This window comes from Sceloporus occidentalis, unplaced genomic scaffold (genome assembly GCF_023333645.1).
Source record: "Sceloporus occidentalis isolate IW3139 unplaced genomic scaffold, rSceOcc1.0.p SCAF_152, whole genome shotgun sequence".
In the NCBI taxonomy this organism is placed as follows: Eukaryota; Metazoa; Chordata; class Lepidosauria; order Squamata; family Phrynosomatidae; genus Sceloporus; species Sceloporus occidentalis.
The window spans coordinates 320,008-345,731 of NW_028317132.1; the positions used below are offsets into that span (position 1 = coordinate 320,008).

The 25,724-nt window shown below is 42.5% G+C and overlaps 1 protein-coding gene across 1 annotated transcript in view; it reads right to left on the reverse strand.

Moving 5' to 3' along the window:
- Positions 1-3,350: 3,350 nt before the first annotated feature.
- The window catches only part of LOC149280585 (very long chain fatty acid elongase 6-like), a 32,936-nt gene continuing 10,562 nt past the window's right edge, over positions 3,351-25,724 (reverse strand). The window contains exons 2-4 of the mRNA XM_089500347.1: positions 17,354-17,485; positions 4,338-4,489; positions 3,351-3,772 (exon numbers count right to left, since the gene is read on the reverse strand). Of these exons, the coding sequence (XP_089356473.1) occupies positions 3,351-3,772; positions 4,338-4,489; positions 17,354-17,485 (706 nt within the window). The remainder of the gene's footprint in view (positions 3,773-4,337; positions 4,490-17,353; positions 17,486-25,724) is intronic.

The following is a 25,724-nucleotide window of genomic DNA, read 5'->3' on the forward strand; positions in this document are numbered from 1 at the left end:
ATGCCCCTTTTTATACATGACAATACCTTACAGGCCTTACCAACTGCTGACTGACATTGCACATTGTTTCCTGGTTTGTTGTCTATAACAATTCTCAAATCCTTCTCATTTGTTGTTAGCCCCTAATTCACAACAATTTAGTGTGTAAGTTGCTTGTGCATTCCTTACCTTACAAAAAAGTTTCTATTAACTCATGCATTTACAATATACTAAAGCTGTTGACTATGTAGTAGGGCTGCAACAACTAATCGATAAAATCGATAATAATCGATAATGAAAATCGTTGCCAACGAATTTCATTATCGATTTGTTGAATCAATTTTTATCGATTATAAAATGAGGGTTTTTTCAGAGCAAATGCTTAATGGGGTGTTTAGGGGCAGTTATGGTTAATAGGGTGTTTAGGGTTAATTTGAGGCAGTTGTGGTTAATGGGGTGTTTATGGTTAATTTAGGGGCTGTTGTGGTTGATGGGGTCTTTAGGGTTAATTTAGGGGTAGTTATGGTTAATGGGGTGTTTAGGGTTAATTTAATGATGAGGACTCAGAGTTAATTTAATAAAGTTAACTTAAGGTGCCGTTAGAGGTAAAGGGGGAGCAGACTAAGGGGAATCTAAATCCTGGGGGCAGTGAAGATTAACCCAGTACTTATTTATAAAAGTATGGTGTCAGTGTGCTGTGAACAGGTCTGTGACTCTGAGGGGACTATGAGATATCTGGGGGGTATAAGGCATATCTGGGGAGGATGGAGCGACATATCTGGGGGTATAAGGCATATACGGTATATAAGGCATATGTGGGGAGGGCAGCGTGGCATGTCTGGGAGGCAGTGTGGCATGTCTGGGGAGGAGGGAGTGGTGTATCAGGGGGTATAAGGCGTATCAGGCACAGTGGCATATGTGGGGGTAGAGTGGAGTGACATATGTAGGAGGCAGCGTGGCATATGTGGGAGGCAGCGTGGCATATGTGGGAGGCAGCGTGGTAAGCCTGGGCTCAAATGTGCATAAATTGGGGGGGCTGCTTGGGAAATAAAGACAAGAAATGCATTTTATCAAAGTTTTTTTTATTCTGCTGTTTGTATTTAATATCATTTGTTTATTAAATTATTTTAAATAAATGAAAAATTTACATTCATTTTTAATAATCGGCCAACTAATTGATTATGAAAATAATCGTTAGTTGCAGCCCTACTATGTAGTTTATCAAATAAATACCACAACACAAAAACTTCACATAACAGAAACTGGAATGATCCATATTTTAAAATTTTGCAGTTTTCAGATTAATCATGCGCCATTTAATTGACAAGAAAATAAAAACATTGGTATAAAATATTTACATAAATTACCTTACAAAATACCATTATGACAACTTAATAGTGATATTTTTGTCATGTTTCCTTCATCAGAAAAAAAAAGACCAGGCACTGTATTTATGGCAGAGAACACAATCTGAGGTAGAAAAGCAACCTGGTTTTACCTCTCATTAGACTCAGAACTCCAAGACTCCATTCATCTGAACGTATGCCGCCTTACAAGAAAGTGTAAGCAACCACAGGAACCTCACTTACAAATACTCCCAGTGCATAACTCCCTTCATCTAGACCCACATGCTGTCAGCAAGGATGCCTGTCAATGTGCCAATGTCAGGAAAGAGGAGTGTTTTTGAAGCATGCATAAGGTAATGGGAATGTCTACTATTTAACACATTGATTTTAAATTAAAAATGGCATAACCATGCTTTTAAGTCTAGCATATGTCATGTAATTTTCATTAATATATATTAGTGGATCATCTATAACCAATTCTGGATCAGAAATTTTAGTTGGCTCAGACTGTTGCTATAGGTACAGCACCGGTAAGAAGCCTTCAATGCATAGATTTTATTTAGTAATTAAATTATGATTTAATTATGCATCTAAAATTACAGAGAATCATATTGTCTAAGTTATTAATGTTACAAGTCTGTAATTATGGATATCCTTTAACATTATAAAGTTAGTCTTATTACGAAATGGTGTTCGTATGTAAACAATGCTTATGTTGAGGTCTGAAGACAAGCCTGCAGCATGCAATATGAGGTGAGATTATGGAACTCTCTGCCAGAGGAAGTGGTAATGGTAAACTCAATAAAAGAGTTCAAAAGGAGCCTGGATGTGTTTCTTGAAAGCAATAATATTACAAGTTATGGATATTAGATTAATAGGGACAGAACGTTGATTCAGGGATTTATTCTGATTGCCATATTTGGAGTCGGGAAGGAATTTTCCCCCTGGTATGGGGCAATTGGCATCTGCTTCATAAGGGTTTTTTTGCCTTCCTCTGGATCAACACAGTAGGGACACAATATGTATATAGGTTGAACTTGATGGACTTTGGTCTTTTTTCAACCTTATGAACTATGTTACTAATATGGTTTATGACTGCAAAATATATATTCTTGGCTTTTAAAACTTAACATTGATTATAAGGTTAAACATGTTAACTTCAATGTATAAAATATGTATACATATTTTAAGAAAGTAAGTATTAGTTATGATATGTTTGGGATTGGGTCAAAAAACTGATTATGGTACAATGTTTGAAAATGTATCTCATGACCATAGCAACCAAGGGAATGTCCATCTCATTCTGCTAGCTGCTATGCTGGTAAGACCTTTTTTCAAACTTCAGAAAAGAAATTACTTTTCATACTTTAACCCAATTATGTCCCACTAAAGTTAATTGTTTTTACAGTTGGGTGAGGCCAGTAGACAGGTAAAGCCAGCAAAGTAGGTGAATTATGGTTACTTGTAACCAGTAGACTCAATGCCTAACACAATATGCCAGGTGAATCTTCCCAAGTCATGTATCTGGATAACTGGTTTATGGACAGGAACAGCAAGTTAATACATACACAATATGAGGTAAGTGGAAATCGGCTTTTATAGTATCTTGCTATAAAGTTAACCGGTAAGTCAATTAAGTCTTTTTCTTTGTTCATACAACAAATATCTGTATGCACATGAACCATCTGATGAACACATATTTTATCCTCTACATTACATTACATTAATTCTAGTGAAAGGCCATAGATGAATTGATGAGGTATTTTGTTGGATGTCTCTATGTCATGTTTGATGTACTCGCAGTTGTATGCAATGTTTAGGGATCAGGTGTCTTAAGGATTTTCTACAACAAATTATTTTCTTAAAAGATTAAACATTGTTATAATGGGGTCTTCATTTCTTGCCAAATGACTTTCAATTAAGCTTCATGTGATATTGGCATAGCTTTCCATCAATACAAACATGTAAAACATTGACTTTACGGGATGTTTTACATCAAAAACAGCCGATTAAGGCCATTTAAGGTTAATCACTCTTCTTTTGTGTTTGTTCTTTTAAATATGACTTACAGAAGAAACTACAAAAGAGTACCAAGTAACTTGTGTACATCAAGGTTGACCAGAATATATTCTGCAGTGTACTTGCACATGCCCTGTCCTGCATCCATTGATAAACCAGAGCATTGACCAAAGTACCCATAAGCATCTGTAAGATTTGGGTGATTGTGATAAACATAGCACAGGGCCGTGGCACCTGAATCCCAGCTGCCCGCAATGTATAGTATGTATACATAAAGGCGTGGACAGTGTAATTCATGGTCATGAACCAGCCCCCACCTGCCACCATGTCTTTGTACGTGTACCAAGTGTAAAGCAGCACTGTAATATGGTGATACCAATGAAGAAAGATCAGCCTTTGCTTTCGCAGCACAATAAACAGAGTGTCACCTTTGAAAGAAAGAAAGGTTGAGTTAGACTTGAAAATTTGATGCTCTTATCAAATTGGTACATTTTTAATCATTCAGCAAACATTTTCATCAAGTAAAAATAAAAGCAAGTCACTTTCAATTTGAAGTCTGGGACAAAATGGGGAGATAACAGGATAATAAGATAATGAGAGAGACATCCAGGGAATATTTGGGACATCAGAATGGTAATAAAGAAATATGACGGTGCCTTCTGGTGGGGTGCAAAAATTAGCAGAAGTGGGAAACGTCCTCCCCTGTAGATGCATATGGCCATAACATCAGCAGGGTCTTTGTCACATTATGGAAAATGCCCCAAGAAAGGATTCCTGTGGCACATAACACTCTGTAGAGAACAAATATTGCAGAGAAACACCAGATACTTGGGGGGAAATTAAAGGATTTTCTTTAAGCTTGGAAAGTAACTATAGAATAAAATTGTCATTATTAAAAAAAAAAAAATAAAAAAAGTAAAAATAAATATTCTTAGTGAAACAAGGGTAAAGAAGTACAACAATGAAGAAGAAAAAAAAACAAACCAGACTTACCAAGCTCAGGCACTTTACTCAAGACAAAAGCATAGGCCCAGAATTTGCTAACAGGCCCATTATAAAATCCACGGTCACAGACCGATTGCTTGAAGCCACTGGTGATAAGTAAACTTCCCAAATACCAGCCAGTCCGGATGGCCCCAATAATACTGGAAATAAAAAGTGTTTGCAACGAAATAAATAAATATTTCTTGTTTAATGGCACAGGGCATTTCCCTTACGTCCTAACTGGCAGCACAAGAGGGGTATTACTGCCCCTGTGAACAATTAGGACAGGTGGAAAATTAATGATTTACACAATTAAATAAGCAATTAACCCCCTTTACCCCCCCCCCTATAAAGGGAACTCCACCCCTAACCACAGTGTGCTTTTTTCTGTCCTTTGGACATATTGGAACAGGTGGTGGTCTCTGTGTGAGACCTTGTGTTAGCTTGCTAACCTTTATTTTACTTTTTTTCAGGTGCCCTCCTGTTTGGATTGTGTATCCTATTTTTATCTGCCGCCCTGCTGTGCTGCAGGACGGCCTCATTTCACCCAGCATTATCTGTGTGTTTGTGCTGGATCTATACCTGACTGGTTTGGATGTCTCCTCCCAGCTGCTTATCTTCATGTCTGCTGATCTAGTCTGTGATGTTCTGGAGTTTCTCTATGCCTTCCCTGTACTCGTTTTTGCTGCTGAGGGGGAGGAATCCATTTCTTTTCCCTCAGCAGCAGTAGCAATCCCTTAGAAAGTTTGTTCTTACTTGGATTCCTGATTCTTTTGTGCCATCTGACGTCACTTCCGGCGTGGCTTCATGTTTTGGCTTTCTGCCAGTGTATATTAACCTGTCAATGTCCTTTAGGCTGTCTCTTGGTACAGCTATTAAGTTAGCCTTCCTAGAGTCTCCTGCCTATCTTTTGCTTTGTGTGTTATCCTTCCCTTGCATTTTCAGTCTCAGGGTAGGTATAACTAAGAAGATTTCTATGTTTAATAAAACTCTTTATATGATTTTGGTCATCTCTTTTGCAGATGTCATCCCGTACTCCAGAGGATCCTGCTCCTGAGGGGGCGCAAGTCCACTGCCAAGCACAGGCATTTTACCTGCCGCGGGTGTGATACACCTCTAGAGGATGCTTACCCTTATAGTCGCTGCTCAAGTTGCAGAGATCCCCTGAGGCAGAACCCAATATACGTGATATGATGATTTGGGTTAAATATTTTTGTTGGATCAAATCAAGAGATTTGAGGATACACTCCAGATAATGAGATCTAGGGCACAGTCCCCTCCTAGGGTGGTCCCTATGTCTGAAGACGCTTATCTCACTGTAGATGAGCTTGACTCTTCTGGGCTGGGATGTGGCAGATGAGGTTCAACACAGATAAATGTAAGGTTATGCACATGGGGAAGAAAAATCCAGGCTGGGAATATGTATTAAATGGGAAAACACCGGGGACGACTGACATGGAAAAGGACTTAGGAGTTTTAGTTAACAGTAAATTTACCTGTAGCGACCAGTGTCAGGCAGCTGCTGCTAAGGCAAATAAAATCATGGGGTGCATCAAAAGGGGCATAGATGCCCACGACAAGGAAATAATTCTACCACTGTACAAGTCACTAGTCAGACCACACATGGAATACTGTGTACAGTACTGGGCACCAGTGTACAAGAAAGATATAGTGGAGCTGGAGAGGGTTCAAAGACGGGCAACCAGAGTAATAAGGGGAATGGGAGGACTACAGTACCCAGAAAGATTATCACAATTAGGGTTATTTAGTTTGGAAAAAAAGACGGTTTAGGGGGGATTTAATAACTATGTATAAATATATAAGGGGACAGTACAGAGATCACTCCCAGGACCTATTTATACCCAGGACTGTATCTATGACAAGGGGACATCCTCTACGGTTGGAGGAAAGAAGGTTTCTACACCAGCACAGACAGGGGTTCTTTACAGTAAGAGCGGTGAGATTATGGAACTCTCTGCCAGAGGAAGTGGTAATGGTAAACTCAATAAAAGAGTTCAAAAGGAGCCTGGACGTGTTTCTTGAAAGCAATAATATTACAAGTTATGGATATTAGATTAATAGGGACAGAACGTTGATCCAGGGATTTATTCTGATTGCCATATTTGGAGTCGGGAAGGAATTTTCCCCCTGGTATGGGGCAGTTGGCATCTGCTTCATAAGGGTTTTTTTTTTTTGCCTTCCTCTGGATCAACACAGTAGGGACACAATATGTATATAGGTTGAACTTGATGGACTTTGGTCTTTTTTCAACCTTATGAACTATGTTACTATGTTATGAACTAAGAAGAAGAACCTGCTTCATCGTTCTGGTTTCCCATTGAGAAAACCCAACGGTTACTAAAGTCCATCCGGTCGGGGGACCAGGATGTTGACCCTAAGGAAGCTCCAGAAACCCCCTCTAGAGGGCAAAGGGCCTTCAAAGTGGATGAGTCTCTCATTAAGTTAATGGAGACTGAATGGAAATTCCCGGAAAAAGGTCCGGTTATCACCAAGCGGTTCAAATCTATGTTTCCGCTTAATGTAGACCAGCAGCGCCCATGGGGTCCTCCCCCTAAAGTCGATATGGCCATCGCCAAGATGTCCAAGAGGACCGTGGTACCGGCGGATGATGGATCTTCTTTACAGGATGCCATGGATAGGCGCGCAGAGTGTTCCTTGCGCCGCAATTATGTGGCTGCTTCTGCCTCAGCTTCTGTGGCTATTGCCTCTAGTGAGGTTACTAATTTTCTGCACACCAGAATGTCTCAAATTCAGTCGGATATTGATGCAGGTGTTCCAAGAGACGATATCTTGAAGCAGTTTAAAACAGCTCAACTGCCTGTGGAATTCCTTTCGGATGCTGCGCCTCAACATCTGAAGCTAGCCTCCAAATCTATGGCGCTATCTGCTGCTGCAAAGAGACCCCTATGGTTAAAACCCTGGAAAGCGGACAACGCCTCCATATTTTCGCTTTGTGGGTTGCCTTACGAACCTGGCAAGCTGTTTGGCAGTGAGCTGGACAGGATCATGGAGGGCCTTTCTGACAAGAAAGGCAAATCCCTCCCCCAGCAGGATTCTAGAGGAAGGGGCAGACAGTCCAGAGGATCCAGGTCCCAGGGACCTTCTAGATCCCATTGGCGTCAGGGGACTCAGAAGAGAGGAGCAGGTCGCTCCAGCAGGTCTTATGAGAAGAGAAAGGACATTTCTGATTCTGGCGCCAGAGAGTCCGGAGGTAACCCCTCCTCCAGTGCTTGACCCCCCGGTGGGAGGTCGTCTATCTTTTTTTCTGGAGGCTTGGGAGAGGTCCATACCAGAACCTTTTGTTTCCCTACCTCCTCTGAATTTTGTTTCTCGCGCGAGAGGCTAAGAGTCCTAGAGGCTTCTATCCACGCCTATATACAGGAGACTGGCGGATGATCATAGATCTTCGCTATTTGAACAGTATATCTTACTGCTGGGAGACGTGATGGTCTCTATAGACTTGAAGGACGCTTACCTTCATGTTCCTGTTTGCCAAGCCAACAGGAAGTATCTGCGTGTGACTGTATCCCTCTGTGGCGAAGTGAAACACCTTCAGTTTGCTGCCCTTCCCTTCGGAATCTCTTCTGCTCCTCATACCTTTACCAAGGTTGTAGTTGCTGTGGTAGCAATCTTGAGACTAGAAGGCCTAGAAATCGTCCCATATTTAGACGATTGGCTTCTGAAAGCCGCTTCCACAGAAATTCTGTATTCTCATCTTCAGCAGGCTCTGGCTTTTCTCCACCAGTTAGGGTGGATAGTAAACTACCAAAAGTCCGGGTTGGTTCCATCCACTACCAGGAGGTTTCTGGGATTCAAAATCGACTCGACCCGGATGACTCTCTCTCCATCTCTCGACAGACACAATCGGGTTGTCAGAGCCGCCAGTTCTCTAAGGACCCCTCAGTTGGTGTCCATCAGAACGCTTATGAAGATGTTAGGGCACATGTCAGCGACTGCAGATGCAGTCCCTTGGCCCCTTTGGCACCTACGCCCTCTCCAATCAGAAGTTTTGGGCATTTGGAATCGCAACCCATTAGGGTTGAACAAAATGTGCACCCTGTCTCCTCAAGTCCGTCGCTCCCTCAGTTGGTGGGAGCATCCTTGATTCAGCCAGCCTGGATTCTGTTGACCACGGACGCATCCCTTCTAGGTTGGGGAGCCCATATAGAGGACATTCCAGTACGAGGTACTTGGTCCCGTCCAGAGAGCCTTATGTCTTCGAACTTCAGAGAGCTCAGAGCAATCAAATTGGCGCTCCTTCACTTTGCTCCTCAAATCCGCGGCAAAGCGGTGAGCGTTCGTTCAGACAACATGACGGCGGTTTATTACATCAACAAACAGGGTGGCACGAGATCTCAACCTCTTCTCAAGGATCTATCATGGGCAGAGCAGAACCTCTCCCACCTTTCTGCAGTCCACATTTGGGGATCTCTCAATGTGGTAGCGGAACGTCTGAGTCGGGGTCTCAGTGTTCCAGGCGAATGGTCCCTAAACCAGGAAGCATTTCATCAAATTACTCTTCGGTGGGGAATGCCAGAAATCAACTTAATGGCTACGAGGTTTAACGCCAAGGTGAAGATCTTCTGCTCCCTTTACAGGGAGGACAATCCTTGGGCGATAGATGCTCTGTCCATCCCTTGGAGGTTCGGGCTGGCTTTCATCTTCCCTCTAATTTCCATGATACCAAGGGTATTGATGAAAATCAGACCAGACCTCGATTATTGCGATAATTCCATTCTGGCCAAAAAGGTCATGGTTCACCCAGCTCATGGGGATGAGTCAGGGTCTGTACTGGAAGCTTCCAATATCAGAGAACCCTGTGTTTCTGGGCACAGGTTCTCGCCTAGATCTGAGAATTCTCAATCTGACAGCCTGGAGATTGACAGCTCCCTATTGAAGGATAGTGGACTCTCTTCTGGGGTCTTCAGGACTTTGTCTCATTCGAGAGCGGTGTCTACTAATAGAGCTTACAACCGGATTAGACGCTCTTTTTCATTATGGTGTGCGAAGAACTAAGTGGGTTTCTCAGATCCCCCCATGTCCCAAGAACCCCTTATCAGGAGGTTCCTTAAAGGAGCCAAAAGGTTAAAACCTAAGATCCTGAGACCAGTCCCTCAATGGGACCTTACTGTCTTGCTCAGGGGGTTATGCTCCCCCCCCTTCGAGCCATTGGAAAGCGTGGACATGAAGTACCTTTCCTGGAAGGCTGCCTCCCTAGTGGCGATCACCTCTGCCAAGAGAATTGAGTTGCAAGCTCTGTGTGCCTTTGAGCCTTACACCCTATTCCTGCCTGATAGGGTTCTCCTAAGGTTCCTGCCAGCTTTTTTACCGAAGATTCCTTCGTTTCAGAACATTAATCGGGTAATTTCTCTACCTGTTTTTCAACTGGATCCTTCAACAGAAGAAGAATCTCTTCTACATACTCTTAAGTCTCCAGATCTATCTACAAGATCCGGTGTCTTCAGGAAAGATGAAAATCTCTTTCTACAGTTTTTTGGCGGGAACAAAGGATCTAAAGCTTCTAAACCATCCCTGAGCAGGTGGATTAAGGAAGCCATCAGAGAATCCTTCTCAGCTCAAGGCTTGCCTCCTCCCGCCTTTGTCCGCGCTCACTCTACCAGAGCGGTAGCTACCTCGGCTGCTGAGAGGGGCCTCATCCCTCTTCAACATATCTGTGCTGCAGCCTCCTGGAGTTCTAACTCCACTTTTATAAGCCATTATAGGCTAAATTTTAGACGTTCGGAAGACACTGACTTCGGTCTGTTCTGAACGTCGTTCAGCCGGAAGACCCTCCTGTCACGGTCAGGACTACTTGCCAAGCCGTGACTGTGTGGAGGGTGTGGGCATGAAGGGGTTAATAGCACCAGGCCTCTGGATTTACTAACTTCACCCCTTAACAAGGCATAAGTTACACCAAATTAACCCCCAAATCCTGCCTGTATCCCCCCAGGTAGTCTGCCACCACTCACGATTTTGATACCGGATTCGTGAGAAATCCGAATTAGAACCTTTATCTCTATATATATATCAACCCACCCCGGGCAACTAACATATATATATATATATCCTGTAAAACTTAATAACAATACGGTAACGTGTTATCCTCTCTTAGGGTTTGTGGATATCGATACTAGAGCCCAAAGACAGACTTGGATTATGAATATTTTAATAACAAAAAGACAAAGATTACACAGTGCCAGAATTACAAAAAAAACAAGACATACAAAATAAAAGTAAAACAGCAAACAGTTCTTAAAAACAATGGGACTTAAACACAGGACCCTCACTCACGAGTTTCTCCAATAAGTAGGCCTGTGGGAACTCCTTAAGTCCAGATGGTTTCTTACGATGTTGTTCCGATCAGAGTATATCATGGAGTTCTGCTTTGAGGTCGCTGCATTGTCCCTAAATCAGACTTTTGCAAGCAAACGCCCCTCTGACCACATGACTGATTATATGACACCATCCCCAAGAATCGGGTCCCATCTTTGATGTGCCAATAAGTTATGGTGGGGTAAAGGTGATGGAAACCCCCCCACTTAAGATAGGAATGGAATTCCTATAACTCAGGGTCCTTATCTGTTAGGCCATGAATCACCACAGGGGTCCTTTGGGAAGATGACACCTCTAGCCAGAACAGATACAGAGGGCATTCACAAAGAAACACATTAAATCAACCTCAGATTAACTCATTGAATGCTTAAACAAAGAAACTAACCACCTCTGCTGGGTTACCCTTCCATGCATCCACTACGTTATATGAGTTAATCATGACACCTCCCCCTTTAAGATGGTGGACAGAGGAGGTCAGCACACGCTGATCTACTATGTCTGCCTAAATCCTAGTCTCCCCCTGACAAGACAAACTGTCAGCACGGGACTCCATCTGAGCAACTTGCTAAACTTCCCATCTACTCTATCTGCCTGAAGAGAAGGGTTGTGATAGATTATAACAGTGAAGTCACAACCATACAAGCATGGCCGTAACTCCTGCAAAGCAAACACCATAGCTAAGCACTCTCTGCCAACCCTTGAATAAACCTCTTCCTTTGGCGATAAGTTACTCCGATGTTTTAAGGCCTCATCCATTTGTTTCTCTGCCCTGCTTAGGATAGCTAAACGCTGCCCATTCCCAAGCAAGACAGCAAACGGGTGTCCATTGTCCTGGGCATCCGGTGTGGATCCCAGGCTCTGCGCTTCACCTACACTCACAGGGCGAGGGGTTTCTTGCTGACTGGTCAATGCAGCTGTCTTTTCATCAACCCATACTATATTATCCTCTATAGCTGTTGCCCCAGCATCTTGCTGGTATGCCACTACAGGTACAGGGGAAATATTCTGCCCCTCACACTGCCCACTCGGTAAACACACAAAAGGGATAACAGGGTGTGAATTTTCCTCCCCCTCCTCCTTATCTCCAGACTTTACAGCTTTAGGGGTCTTAGGCACAGTGGATAAACTACCCCTTTCCTGCTTCTTAACCTCCAGCACTTTAAGAGTTAAATGAAGCATTTCCTCTGGAGCATGAAAGCAGGGTTTTGGCTGTTGACACACAGATACATCACATTCCATATATCTCTTGTTTTCCCTTTGAGGAAAGTCAGTAACATGAATATCCGCAGACACCCCTATATCATGTATACTTTCTCCTGCACCCAAACCTAAATACTCAGGTGCTGTAGGCACGGTTGGCCACACATCCCCAGTCCCCTTTAGTTTTTCAGGGATAATACCTTCTGGGCATACAACTTCTGAAGACACTTTGGCCGAAGTATCTCCAGCATGCCCGAATCCCTTGGCTACCTGATCACCCATAGTAACACTATGCTTTTCCGTATCAGGGGGCATTGAACCAGAAGAGCCACTACAGACTCCCTGTTCCTGAAACTCTGCCCCTCCAAAGGTCAAACCACACTTTTCCCCTAGAGCTTGCTCGCTAGGTGTGGTCCCTTGGTGCACATCCCCCTTCATCCCTTCAGGAGACAGGATCCTGGGTGCTGGTTCAGACAGGCATACCTCTACCTTCTGGGCTCCATCCCAGCTACCCACTACTCCCAAAGTTTCAGACAGTACCTTAGGTTGGACAGGGCTCTCTACCAGCCCTCCAGGTTTGCAGGTTTCCTCAACTGGTGCATACTGGCAAACAAGCCGACCCAGATCCTTGCCCAGCAAAACATTAACAGGAATATCCTCGGATATACCCACCTCCCGCAAACCCTTGCCCACACCCCAATCAAGGTACACACGTGCCACTGGCACTGCAGGGCGCACCCCACCAATTCCATGGATGGACATGGTCTTCCCAGGGATAAGATCCTCCAACTTTACCATCTCAGGCCGCACCAGAGTGCAAGCAGCCCCCGTATCCCGGAGTCCCATAGTCACACGGCCACCTACAGTTACTCTTTGTAGGTTCTCCTCTTCATTCCCCTGAAACCTGGAAACAAACAAGACAGCTGGGTGTTCCCCAACTGTTACACACTGCAAATTGTCTCCTTGTGCCTCCTTTGGTCTAGCCACAAATAAAACAGGTGCAGCTCCCCCAGCTGTACCTCCATTTACATTTGTCCATGGAGATGGTCTCTTAGAAGGGCAGGTGGCACTCAAGTGCCCAATCTGGTTACACCGATAACACCGGCGGGTATCCCCCTGGCCCGATGTGGCCCCTGCTCTGTTGGCTACGAAAGGTGTTGGTGAAAATCTCCCGGCTTGCTTAGGAGTTGGTGGCTGGTAGGCTGCTCCTTTCCAAGTAGATGGTCCTTGTGATGCTTGTACCCGCTTGGTTGTCGGAGTACGGTTGTTGGCATAATCGTTAGCCAGATCTGCCGCCTCTGCCGTGGTCTTAGGTTTTCTGTCCAGAATCCACTCTCGGGCCTCCGGACTTCGTGTCCTCAGGAACTGCTCCAAAATCATCAGATCCTCCAGGGCCTCATATGTAGTAACTTGTAGGCCTCCAGTCCATTGCCGGAAAATAGTCCGAAGCTGTCCCGCATATTCGGTGCAACTGTCCGATGTAGCTTGCTGCATCTCTCGAAACTTTTTTCTGTAGAATTCAGGGGTGAGGTTAAAACTTTTTAACAAGGCAGATTTTATGGCCTCATAGTCCTGATCAACTTCCATTGGTAAGGAAGCAAACACATCCAGGGCTTTCCCCTTCAGGGTTAAATACTTTCCCCACTCTTCCTTGGGCAGCTGGTACTGCCGGCACACTTTCTCAAATCCTCTCAAGAACACATCCAAGTCAGTGTCCTTTTCCAGCATTGGAAAGTGTTCCAGGCGAGGTCGGTTAGCATATCCATCCCCGTTAACTATGCTTTGGGGAGACGGACTATATTGCTTTAACCGTAGAAGTTCCAGCTGGTAACTCCGCTCAGCTTCTCGTTCAGCAGCTGCCCGCTCCGCAGCTCTCTCAGCAGCCTCCCTCTCTCTCTCTCTTTCCACAGCCTCGCTCTCTCTTTCCTTGTACTGCATAATCAGGTTGAACTTTAGCTGAGGATCCACACTCCCCAGATGTTTTAGTACCACTTGTAACTCAGAGTCCATTGCACTCAAGGCGTTAACTTTATCAGGAAAACATCCTTGATCCACAGGCTCTTCCAAAATCACATCTGCTCCAATGGCCTGCTCTGCACAGAGTTTATCATGTTCCAGGAGATCCAAAATCAGCTGCTCTTTGCTTTTGCCAAAGATTTGTATATTCCTTTCTTGACAAACCAGCTCCAGAGATTCTTTGGGCTGTCGTCGATATGCCTCCATAATACAGTATGGTAGAGAAAAACAAAAAGGGAGAGGAACGAACTGTTTTGCAATGTATGTCTGTAATTAGGCACTGAGTAATGTCTTTGGGAAATTACACAAAACCCATGTAATTTCTTCTAGTACTAAAATCACCAAACCGGGCAATACAAATAGCACTAAAAAACTCTAGATATCCCACCTAGCTGCCACCAAGTTTGTCACGGTCAGGACTACTTGCCAAGCCGTGACTGTGTGGAGGGTGTGGGCATGAAGGGGTTAATAGCACCAGGCCTCTGGATTTACTAACTTCACCCCTTAACAAGGCATAAGTTACACCAAATTAACCCCCAAATCCTGCCTGTATCCCCCCAGGTAGTCTGCCACCACTCACGATTTTGATACCGGATTCGTGAGAAATCCGAATTAGAACCTTTATCTCTATATATATATCAACCCACCCCGGGCAACTAACATATATATATATATATCCTGTAAAACTTAATAACAATACGGTAACGTGTTATCCTCTCTTAGGGTTTGTGGATATCGATACTAGAGCCCAAAGACAGACTTGGATTATGAATATTTTAATAACAAAAAGACAAAGATTACACAGTGCCAGAATTACAAAAAAAACAAGACATACAAAATAAAAGTAAAACAGCAAACAGTTCTTAAAAACAATGGGACTTAAACACAGGACCCTCACTCACGAGTTTCTCCAATAAGTAGGCCTGTGGGAACTCCTTAAGTCCAGATGGTTTCTTACGATGTTGTTCCGATCAGAGTATATCATGGAGTTCTGCTTTGAGGTCGCTGCATTGTCCCTAAATCAGACTTTTGCAAGCAAACGCCCCTCTGACCACATGACTGATTATATGACACCATCCCCAAGAATCGGGTCCCATCTTTGATGTGCCAATAAGTTATGGTGGGGTAAAGGTGATGGAAACCCCCCCACTTAAGATAGGAATGGAATTCCTATAACTCAGGGTCCTTATCTGTTAGGCCATGAATCACCACAGGGGTCCTTTGGGAAGATGACACCTCTAGCCAGAACAGATACAGAGGGCATTCACAAAGAAACACATTAAATCAACCTCAGATTAACTCATTGAATGCTTAAACAAAGAAACTAACCACCTCTGCTGGGTTACCCTTCCATGCATCCACTACGTTATATGAGTTAATCATGACACCTCCCTCATAGGTAATCTTCTAGATACTTCCCCTCTTGTGCTGCCAGTTAGGACATAAGGGAATCGTTAATTTCTAATGATAATTTGTTTTCCCTTAGTCCTAACGGCAGCACACTAATATCCCTCCCTCTTATATTTTTTATTATTCTTGTTATAGCACACTGTGGTTTGGGATGGAGTTCCCTTTATAGGGGGGGGGGTAAAGGGGGTTAATTGCTAATTTAATTGTGTAAATCATTAATTTTCCACCTGTCCTAATTGTTCACAGGGGCAGTAATACCCCTCTTGTGCTGCCGTTAGGACTAAGGGAAAACAAATTATCGTTAGAAATTAACGATTATTCCAATGCTTTTCTCATTTTACCTGCCTTTATACAGTATGTCAGGGAAGAACAGATTATTAAGTTAATGTTTGAATTTATAAACCATTGGGGTTCCACAAAATGTTAAGACTTTTTCCCCCTTAGGGAAAAAATGATCAATGAGCTATGATAGATAGTTTATGAATGAGTTGTTTCACACAGTGAAAACAATAGTTTATAGGCCTAACAAAAGTCAATAAATGCTGTGGAAATAGAATCATGTATGCTATATGTTTGGTGGATGTGGGCTTTATTACAGTAACAAATATTTTAGAAAATAGGCAGATCATTTAGGTTGTGTATTGTAACAGAAGCAGAAAATAAATGAGTGAAAACCACAAAAAAAAGACCTCCCCCGGGTTATCCCCCCCCCCATATTAAGAAGTTTTACAAAAGATCATCGCATTTGTTAGATCAGGTTTGATCAACTGTTTTTCCGTTACATCTACTCTTTTTCAGGGGGGCTAACCCGTAGCCAGCCCCCCCCTTAACAAAAATGTCAACAAAATGTTACCGATTATGATAGCTCCGCGTTAGATCAGGTTTGATCAGACCAAATTTTTGTTAGATTTAGCCTAATTACTGAGATTTGGATTTTTTTAATGGATTTTGGTAGTTATTCATTAGATCCGGTAAGATCAACTGTTTTTTCTTTAGATCTATCACGCAGGAGGCGGTATTCACAATACTATTTTGTGTGCGGGGGATGGGAATACATACGGCTTGGCCCCCCTCAACTGATATTTGGAAATGTTTTTATGGATTTTGGTAGATATGACTGAATAAACAGTTCTTGTACTTCTCCCTGCAGCTAGTGATTTGGGTGACTGGAGAGATGGCACTTTGGAGTGTGCCTGTATACAGCTCACGTAAAGAGAAAAGGGTGTTTGTATAGTGTATTATAACTTAACCGTTTATTTTCTGTGTGCCTACCTATTATGTTTCCTGTTGCACAATTAAATAAATACAAAAAAACATATGTGGTGTAATGAGAATTAATGCTGTAGCACCTTTTGCCAGAGATTGGTAACCATATAGTTGCATGATAAGTGCCCATATGCTCCTTGTGAATTACCCTGGGTTGGCTTCTCTTGAAAAATAAATCCTTTTGTGGGGTTTTTTGAGCTGGTGGGCTGCTATACAGTCCCAAATCAGACACAGGCTTCAGAAAATAAAAATTGAAAGTTTCAAGTTTGAAAATAGAGAACGATGATGTTCCAATTTTGTCTCCCGTAGTTTCCAAACAAACAGAAACATCACTGCATGTTGGGTTTTACATTAATATATTTTGGTCAACTTAACTAGTTTGGGGACAATTACAATATAAAAAACAGTGTCTTTTCAAATGTGTAGTTCATACTAAAATGCTGTACTATACATCTAAAAATGGTATCAAAAGAAAGTGATGTGCTTGCAAAAAACAATATATAAATTGTGTGGGTGCACAAAAAATTTAACAAGGAAAATCATGGTTGAGGAAACATAGCATAAAATGGTTGATGTTCAACCTTTTTATGCTATGTTTCCTCAACCATGATTTTCCTTGTTAAATTTTTGTAACCTGTAAGGTTTTTGGGCACGATACACCATCAGTGTATATACCGGTATAGAACAATATAAGCTTAGTACATTCTAATTCGGAAGTGAGAAATAAGCAAAAGTTATTACATTTGTCTGGACATATCTTTTTCACAGCATGCACTTACCTAAACAGAGCTAGAGTAAAGGACCAAAGGAAGAGTGGCCTACGAAGTTCAAACCTCCTCCTCTCTTTCATGACTCGCTGACCTCCAAATATCAGGGCAGCATACAGCAGGGAAAAGAAGAAAGATTTGCTCCTGTGGGTGTAGAATAAGTTTCAGCTTCAACTAATTTAGCTCATTTTGTAGAAAAAATGCATGTTTTATGTTATAGATACTATCTATAATTTAACGATAACATTTTCAATGCGAGAAATATATATGTGCGCACATGTGAGTAAAATAATGAAAGCATTCCGGAAGGCTACGGACAAGGAGACCTTGGTGGGATCAATGACAAAGATTTTGTGTAATGGTGAATCACTAGTCTATGCTGAATCACAGAACAAAATAGCAAGCCGTGCTACAGGGGCATAACTAGGTAACTACTGGGAACTAGGGTGAAAAATTGCCCCGGGCCCCCAACTTCAACAGATGGTCTGTGCCATCATTGCCCCCACTGGTCTCTGCCTTCTTTACCCCTTGCTCCACTTCCAACATGCAACATGTGATGGGAACTACCTGTACCCCGACTTCTCCTCATGGCCACTGGGCTCACGAATATTCAACCTTCAGGCAGGACTTGCGTCAAAGACAGCAGGAAACATAGCTCTTTGGGAACTCGGCGGCACTGTAGTATACAGAAGCATAGCAACACAGTGCTTTACCACCCCGACAAGGGCAGCAACGAGGCTTTCCCCAAAAACAAGACAGAACTCGTATTGAGGTAAGACAGGAACAACCTTTATTGGGGAAACAATCACCTCCAAGCATTTCAGTAGACTGGTGGTGATCGACTTACACATAAATCCAAGCAAGGGAACCAGATATTGCACTGCAATCAGTGTCCACTGTCGCCTGCTGGAAGTATGAAATGCAATCCAGGGGTCCACCGTCTATAATGGGAAATACAGTCTCCCGGCAACCCCAAGTCACGGAGGCTTCCGTGACACAACATATTGAAACACACTTAGACAAATTACACAAACTTACTCATACTCACTAACACACACACCATCTCACCCTACTTACACAATTACAGACCCGTACAAAAAAAGTCCACATGCATGCTCATACACACACACACACAAGCATTCTCAAAAACACACACATGCCCATGATCACACAGACACACACACACACATGCATGCTCAAAACACACAAACGTACATGTGCATGCTCAAACACACGCAAATGTACACATCCATGATCACACAAACACACACATCCACGATCACACAGACACACATTCATGCTCAAACACACGTCCACATCCATGACCCCCGATACGCTCCTGTCTCCCCATACCGGTTCAAAATAGTTTAGAAAGGGCCCTTCCAACCTGGTAAGAAGGGCCCTTTCTTAACTATTTTGAACCAGCACAGGGAGACAGGAGTGTAGCAGGGGTCGCAACAGGCCCCCTAGAGTCACGGGCCCGGTCGCGGCTGCAACCCCTGTAGTTACACCAGTGCAGTGCCACAACCACCTTTGGTTCCATCACTACTGCAAGCACTGCCACTGCAAGAATGTTTAACTCCCCAATGTAAAGATGGCCAGGTACTGTCAGATAGCTGGAAATCTTTGGGCCAGAAGAAAACAGGAAAAGGATATGGTCACCGACAAAGTAAATGATGAAAATTCAGTGTCTAAAAACAAACACAGCATGCCATTTGTCTTTAATTCTTTATTGACTGTGTGTAACAACTTTGTAGCATTCAAAACAATAGACCGAGCTAGACCAAAGAATAACTTAATCAGGGGACAATCCTCCAAAACTGGGCACCTTGGGCATAATTAACTAGCCTTCATAAATAATAAATACATTTAAAAAAATAAAAATAAAAAAAAACAATGAACAGAAGCATAGGCAAGGAGGATGCCCAAAAGGCCAATGTTTATCAAGCAAAGCAAGATTTTGTTCCCTAAAACCTGCACGAAAGAGAGCCAGTTAACTGAACTGTGCGTAGTATCCATACTTTGTAATGGAATCTACTTTCCTCCTAGTCCTGCTGCAATGATATATAAAGGACACTATAGGAATAATGTGCATAGATGGATACACACAGATATGCTTAACAAGCACAACCACCTACATTCATTCAGAGATATTCAACATAAATACTGAAACTGTTTATTAGTGCAGGGCAGCATGTGATTAGAGGTTTGTGGTAGTTTCACGCATTCCAGGGGTGTAACTAGAAACCACAGGGCCCCAGTGCGAAACGTTGGGGGGCCCAGGGCAATTTCAACAGCTGGTCTATGTCATCATTCCACCAAACAACTGCCCTGTGCCTTCTTTGCCCCTTGCAGCTTAAACAAATTACACACTCTTCATCTCACCCCACTTACACAATTACACATCCATGCTTGCTCGTGCACACACACACACATATACACTCACTGGCCACTTTATTAGGTACACCTGTTCAAATGCTTGTTAACACAAATAGCTAGTCAGCCAACCACATGTCAGCTACTCAATGCATTTAGGTATGTGCACGTGGTCAAGACAACTTGCTGAAGAATCCTCCGTGCCTTGTGTAACAAAACCCTCCATCACTGGGGCCACTGGAGAGGCCTGACAGCAAGCCTCCTCCCTATTGACTATGGGCCCTGGCTTTGTAAAGATTTGTGTGTCTACCCCAGAAGTATATCATCCCATCACTTGCTGAGAGGATTATCTCTGGCAGACAGTCAGAATACGCAACCAGGGAGTGATCGCCATTGTTTTCGTTTAATGTCAGACCCCCCCACCCCACGGTGCACTACTATGTGGTATAAGTCAGTCCCCCCATTGTGTACTAATATGTTGTATAAGTCAGTACACCCACCCCTTCCTCCACTACAAACATTTACCCTGGCCAAACCTTGGAACTGATTTTCAGCCAATAATAGATAGTGGAGGTTGGGACCCTATTGTATTGTTAATCCCTTTACTGGCCCTGTTGTCTCTGGGAGACAGATTAAAGGGGTGGTTTGTATCTCAATATCTTGATTTATGTTAATGTGTCCTTTGCTGGCTATATCCAGCCATGTGTGTGAAAAATAAAGTAGTCTTTATTTTGGTAATACCCTACACTGTGTCTTGGCTAGTGACAGGGAAACTGTGTGGTGTCCCAGGATAAGGGAGCACAAGTCAGCGGAGGTAGTCGGTCAGACTATCCAGCTCCGTGACACCCTGGGCTCATGGAGGGGCCAGCCTCCTTCCTACAGACTATGGGTCCAGGCCTTTGAAGGAGTTCTGTTTTTGGGGAGGTGGGTACAAGGGATCCCTTGGGACTACTACTTCCCCATGGTATGGAATGCCATGTTTCCCCAATTACCAGAGACTCTAAAAAGACTGTGGAGCTTGGACGTGGACTTGGAGTACCTGCATTCTGGGAGGGGGTTTTATGTGTGGTGTGTTACTCTCCATTGGGTGAGGACTTACAGGACAGAGAGCTCCATGCTCCGTATTTGCACCAAGATCTGATATCCAGCCGGTTATAGCCAGAAGCCAGAGAACCACCCATGTTTACCATCTTCCCCACAGACTACAATAGCGACCCCCTACTGGGCTGAGGTGGGCCGAATGAAAATACGGAGCCGTGTGCAAAGGAAGGCCTGATGGTGAACTATGTGTGGTTACCCCCTTGTATTTTTTAAATACTGGTGTTTTCAATAAAACTCTATAAAACAAAATAAAATAAAATAAAACTAAATAAACCAAAAAAATGGTTTCAACCTCAATATTGGTTATGCCCAATGCTTGGGGTGGGCTGCTATAATAACTCACTGAACTTTTCAGTAAATGCGCTGAATAAACTAAGCTACGGCAAGCCACAGTGCCAACATAGCTCTGGTGCAGCTGCATCTCCCTTCTTTCTACAACACTGATTCTGTCTGGTGCTGAAGGGGTTAATAGCTGCTGTCACGGGAGAAGGAATTGAAGTTTGGCAGGAGTACCCAGTCAGGGTACTCCTGCCAAACATCACATAAGGTTTTAAGGAAGGGTTCAGAATCCCAGTTTACAGGGGAAAAAAATGAGTTAAAAATTTAGGTATTCTAAAAATGCCTTTTTTCTGCCCTCTTTTTCAAGCTTTTGCTGATCTCTTGTTCCAAGAAAGATGTTGGTTCATTAATGTTAATTTATCATGTGTCTTTTCTGAAAGATAGCTCTTTGAATGAATAAAATAGTTATGCATCTATTGAAGATGCTTTGAAATGGGTTAGGTTTTGTGCAAAAACAAATATATGTTCCAACTTGTGTCCTACAATGACCACAAAACGCCCAGAAAACTATGCATATGGGGTATTTACATAATCAGAAGATGCAGCTAAATACATCTGGCTGGATTGTCCATTGCATGTACATATTAACCTCTAACAAATCAATAAAATAACCACAGACACAGAATTGTAAATTGGATAAAATTGGCCGTAGCTTTATTTAAAAGGGTATAAGAGGCATTAACAACACAAACCATTTAACGTAATAACCAAATAACTTCTTATAAATAATACACCAAATACAATCCGCCCCTTTTCTCAGCCAGATTGTGTAACACCAAGCCTCTATCCACCTCAACACAGAGGCGACCTTTACCCCTTATAAAACTACGACAATATACATATAACATACCTTATATTTAAAACAAAAGGGAGGGGGGGTGGGACGCTTGCTCAGCAACAGCTCCTTGGAAGATTTTTCTTGAGGTGAATTTAATCACCCTGCGAGCAGCTATTTATTTATTTTACAGTTGCCTCACACTGTAAGCACAGCTGACTGTACCAATCAGCTGTGCTTATTTTTCCCGCCGCACAGAAAGCCCAATCAAACCTAGTGCTGCAGCACAGCTGATAAACCAATCAGCTGCGCTAAATAAACTGCCTGCCCAGTAACCTAGAATTAGATTTAGCTAGCCTAGCCCACCAAAACTTTATGCCTTAACTAACCTGACCTTTTAGTGACCCTTATTATATAACTAATGTCCAGCAATGGACAATTAGCGCGCCGCTTAGGCAGCTTGCGCTTTCAATTCTCTGCCTTAACATGTCACGGTACCTGGCCTGCTTCAGCTTAGTGTTCAAAACTCTTTTTAGTTATAGATATGGCTTGTTGTTAGGGTCAGGGCCGGCCTTAGGGGTGTACAACCTGTGCTGCTGCACAGGGCCGCATGGCAACAGGGGCGCCGTTCGGGACTTAAATTATAACATCGTTTGTTTTTTTTGTAACTTTATTTAACATCCTCCATGTTAAATAAAGTAAAAAAAAAACAAAACTTTATTTAACATGGAGGATGGTAAATAAAGTTACAAAAAAAACGGTGTTTTCATTTAAGTCCCGGGCAGGGCCGCCGAGCAGTTGCTCGTGAAGTTTTCAGCAACTGCTCGGCGCCCCTCACTCTCCGTGACTCTGTCGAGGTGCCGGCGCTTCGTGAAGCGTGCACCGCGGCAGAGCAGGAAGACGGACGCCTCCCGCTCCCACCGCAGGACTCCGGCAACAAGGTAAGTAGGATAGGGGGTAGATATAGTGATAAGGGGCAGGGGGGAGATTTTTTCCCTTTCTTTTTTTTGGGATGGGGGGGCGCCAGAGGAGTAGTCTGCACAGGGCGCCAGAACACTTAAGGCCGGCTCTGGTTAGGGTCTTGCTTTATACAGAAACAAATGAAACCGTGTGCCAAAAGATATAGAATAAGTAGACACTAAAACGGAAAGATAAATACTTCCCTTAACTTTGATCGGATTTTACAGCAGCAACCCTATAAACATCCTCCATGGAATGTTGAAAATATGGAACAAGCAAGACTTCTGTCTAGGGGCGCTTGTAACTCGCGATCTTAATTGCTCAAACAAAAAGCAGATACGGAAAAAATATAGTGTAATAAAGTAAAAACACTTGGCAACTTCAGGAACAAAACTTCAATGGTTACACTCACAATGTGTATGAACCTTTTGAGCCTCTCAACTCCTTGATGTGTGTGTCAATCCATCAATCTCATGGACATAAGAAAAAAGAAATATACCATAGGATGATATCTTTCTAAATCAGTGTACACGCAATAATAGGATGCACTCACATTTAGGTAGATGTACCGCGCTTATCAGATGTAAATCTTGGAGTTGTGATCCTGTGATCCACAGAAACCACAGAATGCAACTGTGGTTTACAATATGTCAGAAGAACCATCAGACCTTTAAAAGAGCGTATCTTGGAACACTTAGGTAATATAAGGAACAAAAATATTAAACACAGTGTACCTAAACACTGCAATTCATGCCCCAGGTTCTCTGTAGAAACATTGAAAATCATGGGTATTGATTGGGTTTCCCCCTATTGGAGAGGGGTTTACAATATCGAACATCTTTCTAAAAGGGAAACAGAATGGATTTTTAAATTAAAAACCTACAAAAAGGGGGGTTTAAACTTGGAAATAGATATATTATCTTTCATTTAGTTTTTTTCTCTCCCCATGATACAACACTGAATTTGAATACATACTTTACACGAGTCCATCTTTTTCCTACTTGCTTACCTTTGCCTGACTCACTTTGGTTCTATGGTGTTTACATTTTTCATTCATAAGGCTATATCTCTATACCATTTTCCTTGTTTTTTGCCTTAGTTTTTTGTATTGCCCCTTCATATATCGATATCATCTATACACCTCTTCATCAATAGATTATTCCCCTCTGAGAATATAGATCATCTTCCCTCTAGCATGACATTGCCCTATCCTGTGAGTTAAGCCATACAGATTTGCATCAGTTGATAAAACGCCCGTTTTTATATGAATTTCCAAAAGAAAATAATACACATTACACACACCACAGGATTAACTATGGCGTTTTTTATTTATTATCTATATCTTTATCTCTTCCGGATACACGATCTCCCGTTCATGTAAAGGTTGATTGATGAAGACAAATCGAACAGTCACATAATTCCTCCATGTGCTGGAAAGGAAGAACGCAACGTATGCAGAAGACACAATGACTCACGCGATGACGCGACACCATCGAGTTCTGAATAGACGCACAGAACCAAAGTAACGCGAATGTGATGCCCGAGGGAGCATATAAGGAAGCACCCCACAGACAAACATACATACCTCCTGAGGAAGCCACGAAGCACTGGCGAAACGCGTAGAGGACTTTTTGCTTACAGCATATTTGATTTTTACCAGCTTTTAATGATTTTTTTATTTGATTACTTATATCTATTTATCTGTTTTAGTACATTCCCAGTTTCTTGTACTGATTAGATACAAATCCATATTTATTTTTAAGGGCTGAGTCCCGGAATAAATTATTTATTTATTGATTTACTCCTTTGATTTGATCATGGCACACATAATTATCTTCTGATGAATTTTGGACAAAAAATCATGAATTGCATTTTTTAAAAAACACATAACTTACAATTGATTACCATTTGATTCTCCTGAGCACCTGCACCTGCACTTTAAAAACACTTTATAAACACTGCCATTGGAACACAGAGGAATCACCGGACCAGGACTCAAAGAAATTGAGGATCTACAAGACCCAGAACTTCATCAAATACCATCACAACTCCAAGATTTACTTCTGATAAGCGCGGTACATCTACCTAAATGTGAGTGCATCCTATTATTGCGTGTACACTGATTTAGAAAGATATCATCCTATGGTATATTTCTTTTTTCTTATGTGCATGAGATTGATGGATTGACACACACATCAAGGAGTTGCTTTTGGAGGCTCAAAAGGTTCATACACATTGTGAGTGTAACAATTGAAGTTTTGTTCCTGAAGTTCCCAAGTGTTTTTACTTTATTACACTATATTTTTTCCGTATCTGCTTTTTGTTTGAGCAATTAAGATCGCGAGTTACAAGCGCTCCCTAGACAGAAGTCTTGCTTGTTCCATAGGGTCTTGCTTTAGCCAGGGATGTATTTAAAACTAGCCCCCTGGAGAGTTCAGATGGCCAAGCCATTGTCATATGACATGTTTAGTGATGTTTAGGGCTGCAACAACTAATCGATAAAATCGATAATAATCGATAATGAAAATCGTTGCCAACGAATTTCATTATTGATTAGTTGAATCGATTTTTATCGATTATTAAATGAGGGTTTTTTCAGAGCAAACGCTCTGAAAAATACCCCTCATTATATAATCCGTTTAGTCTGACTCACAGCAGCAGCTCCTACTCACCAGCCCCTCCCTGTAATCACTGTGACAACTGGCCCCGCCCCCTTCCTTCTCCCAGAAGGCCAGAACCACATGGCTGTGACACTCATCTAACTAAGTATAAAATTAATATTTGGGCTGCTGAAAGTTAGGGGAGGTGGGGGTTAATTTAGGGGCAGTTATG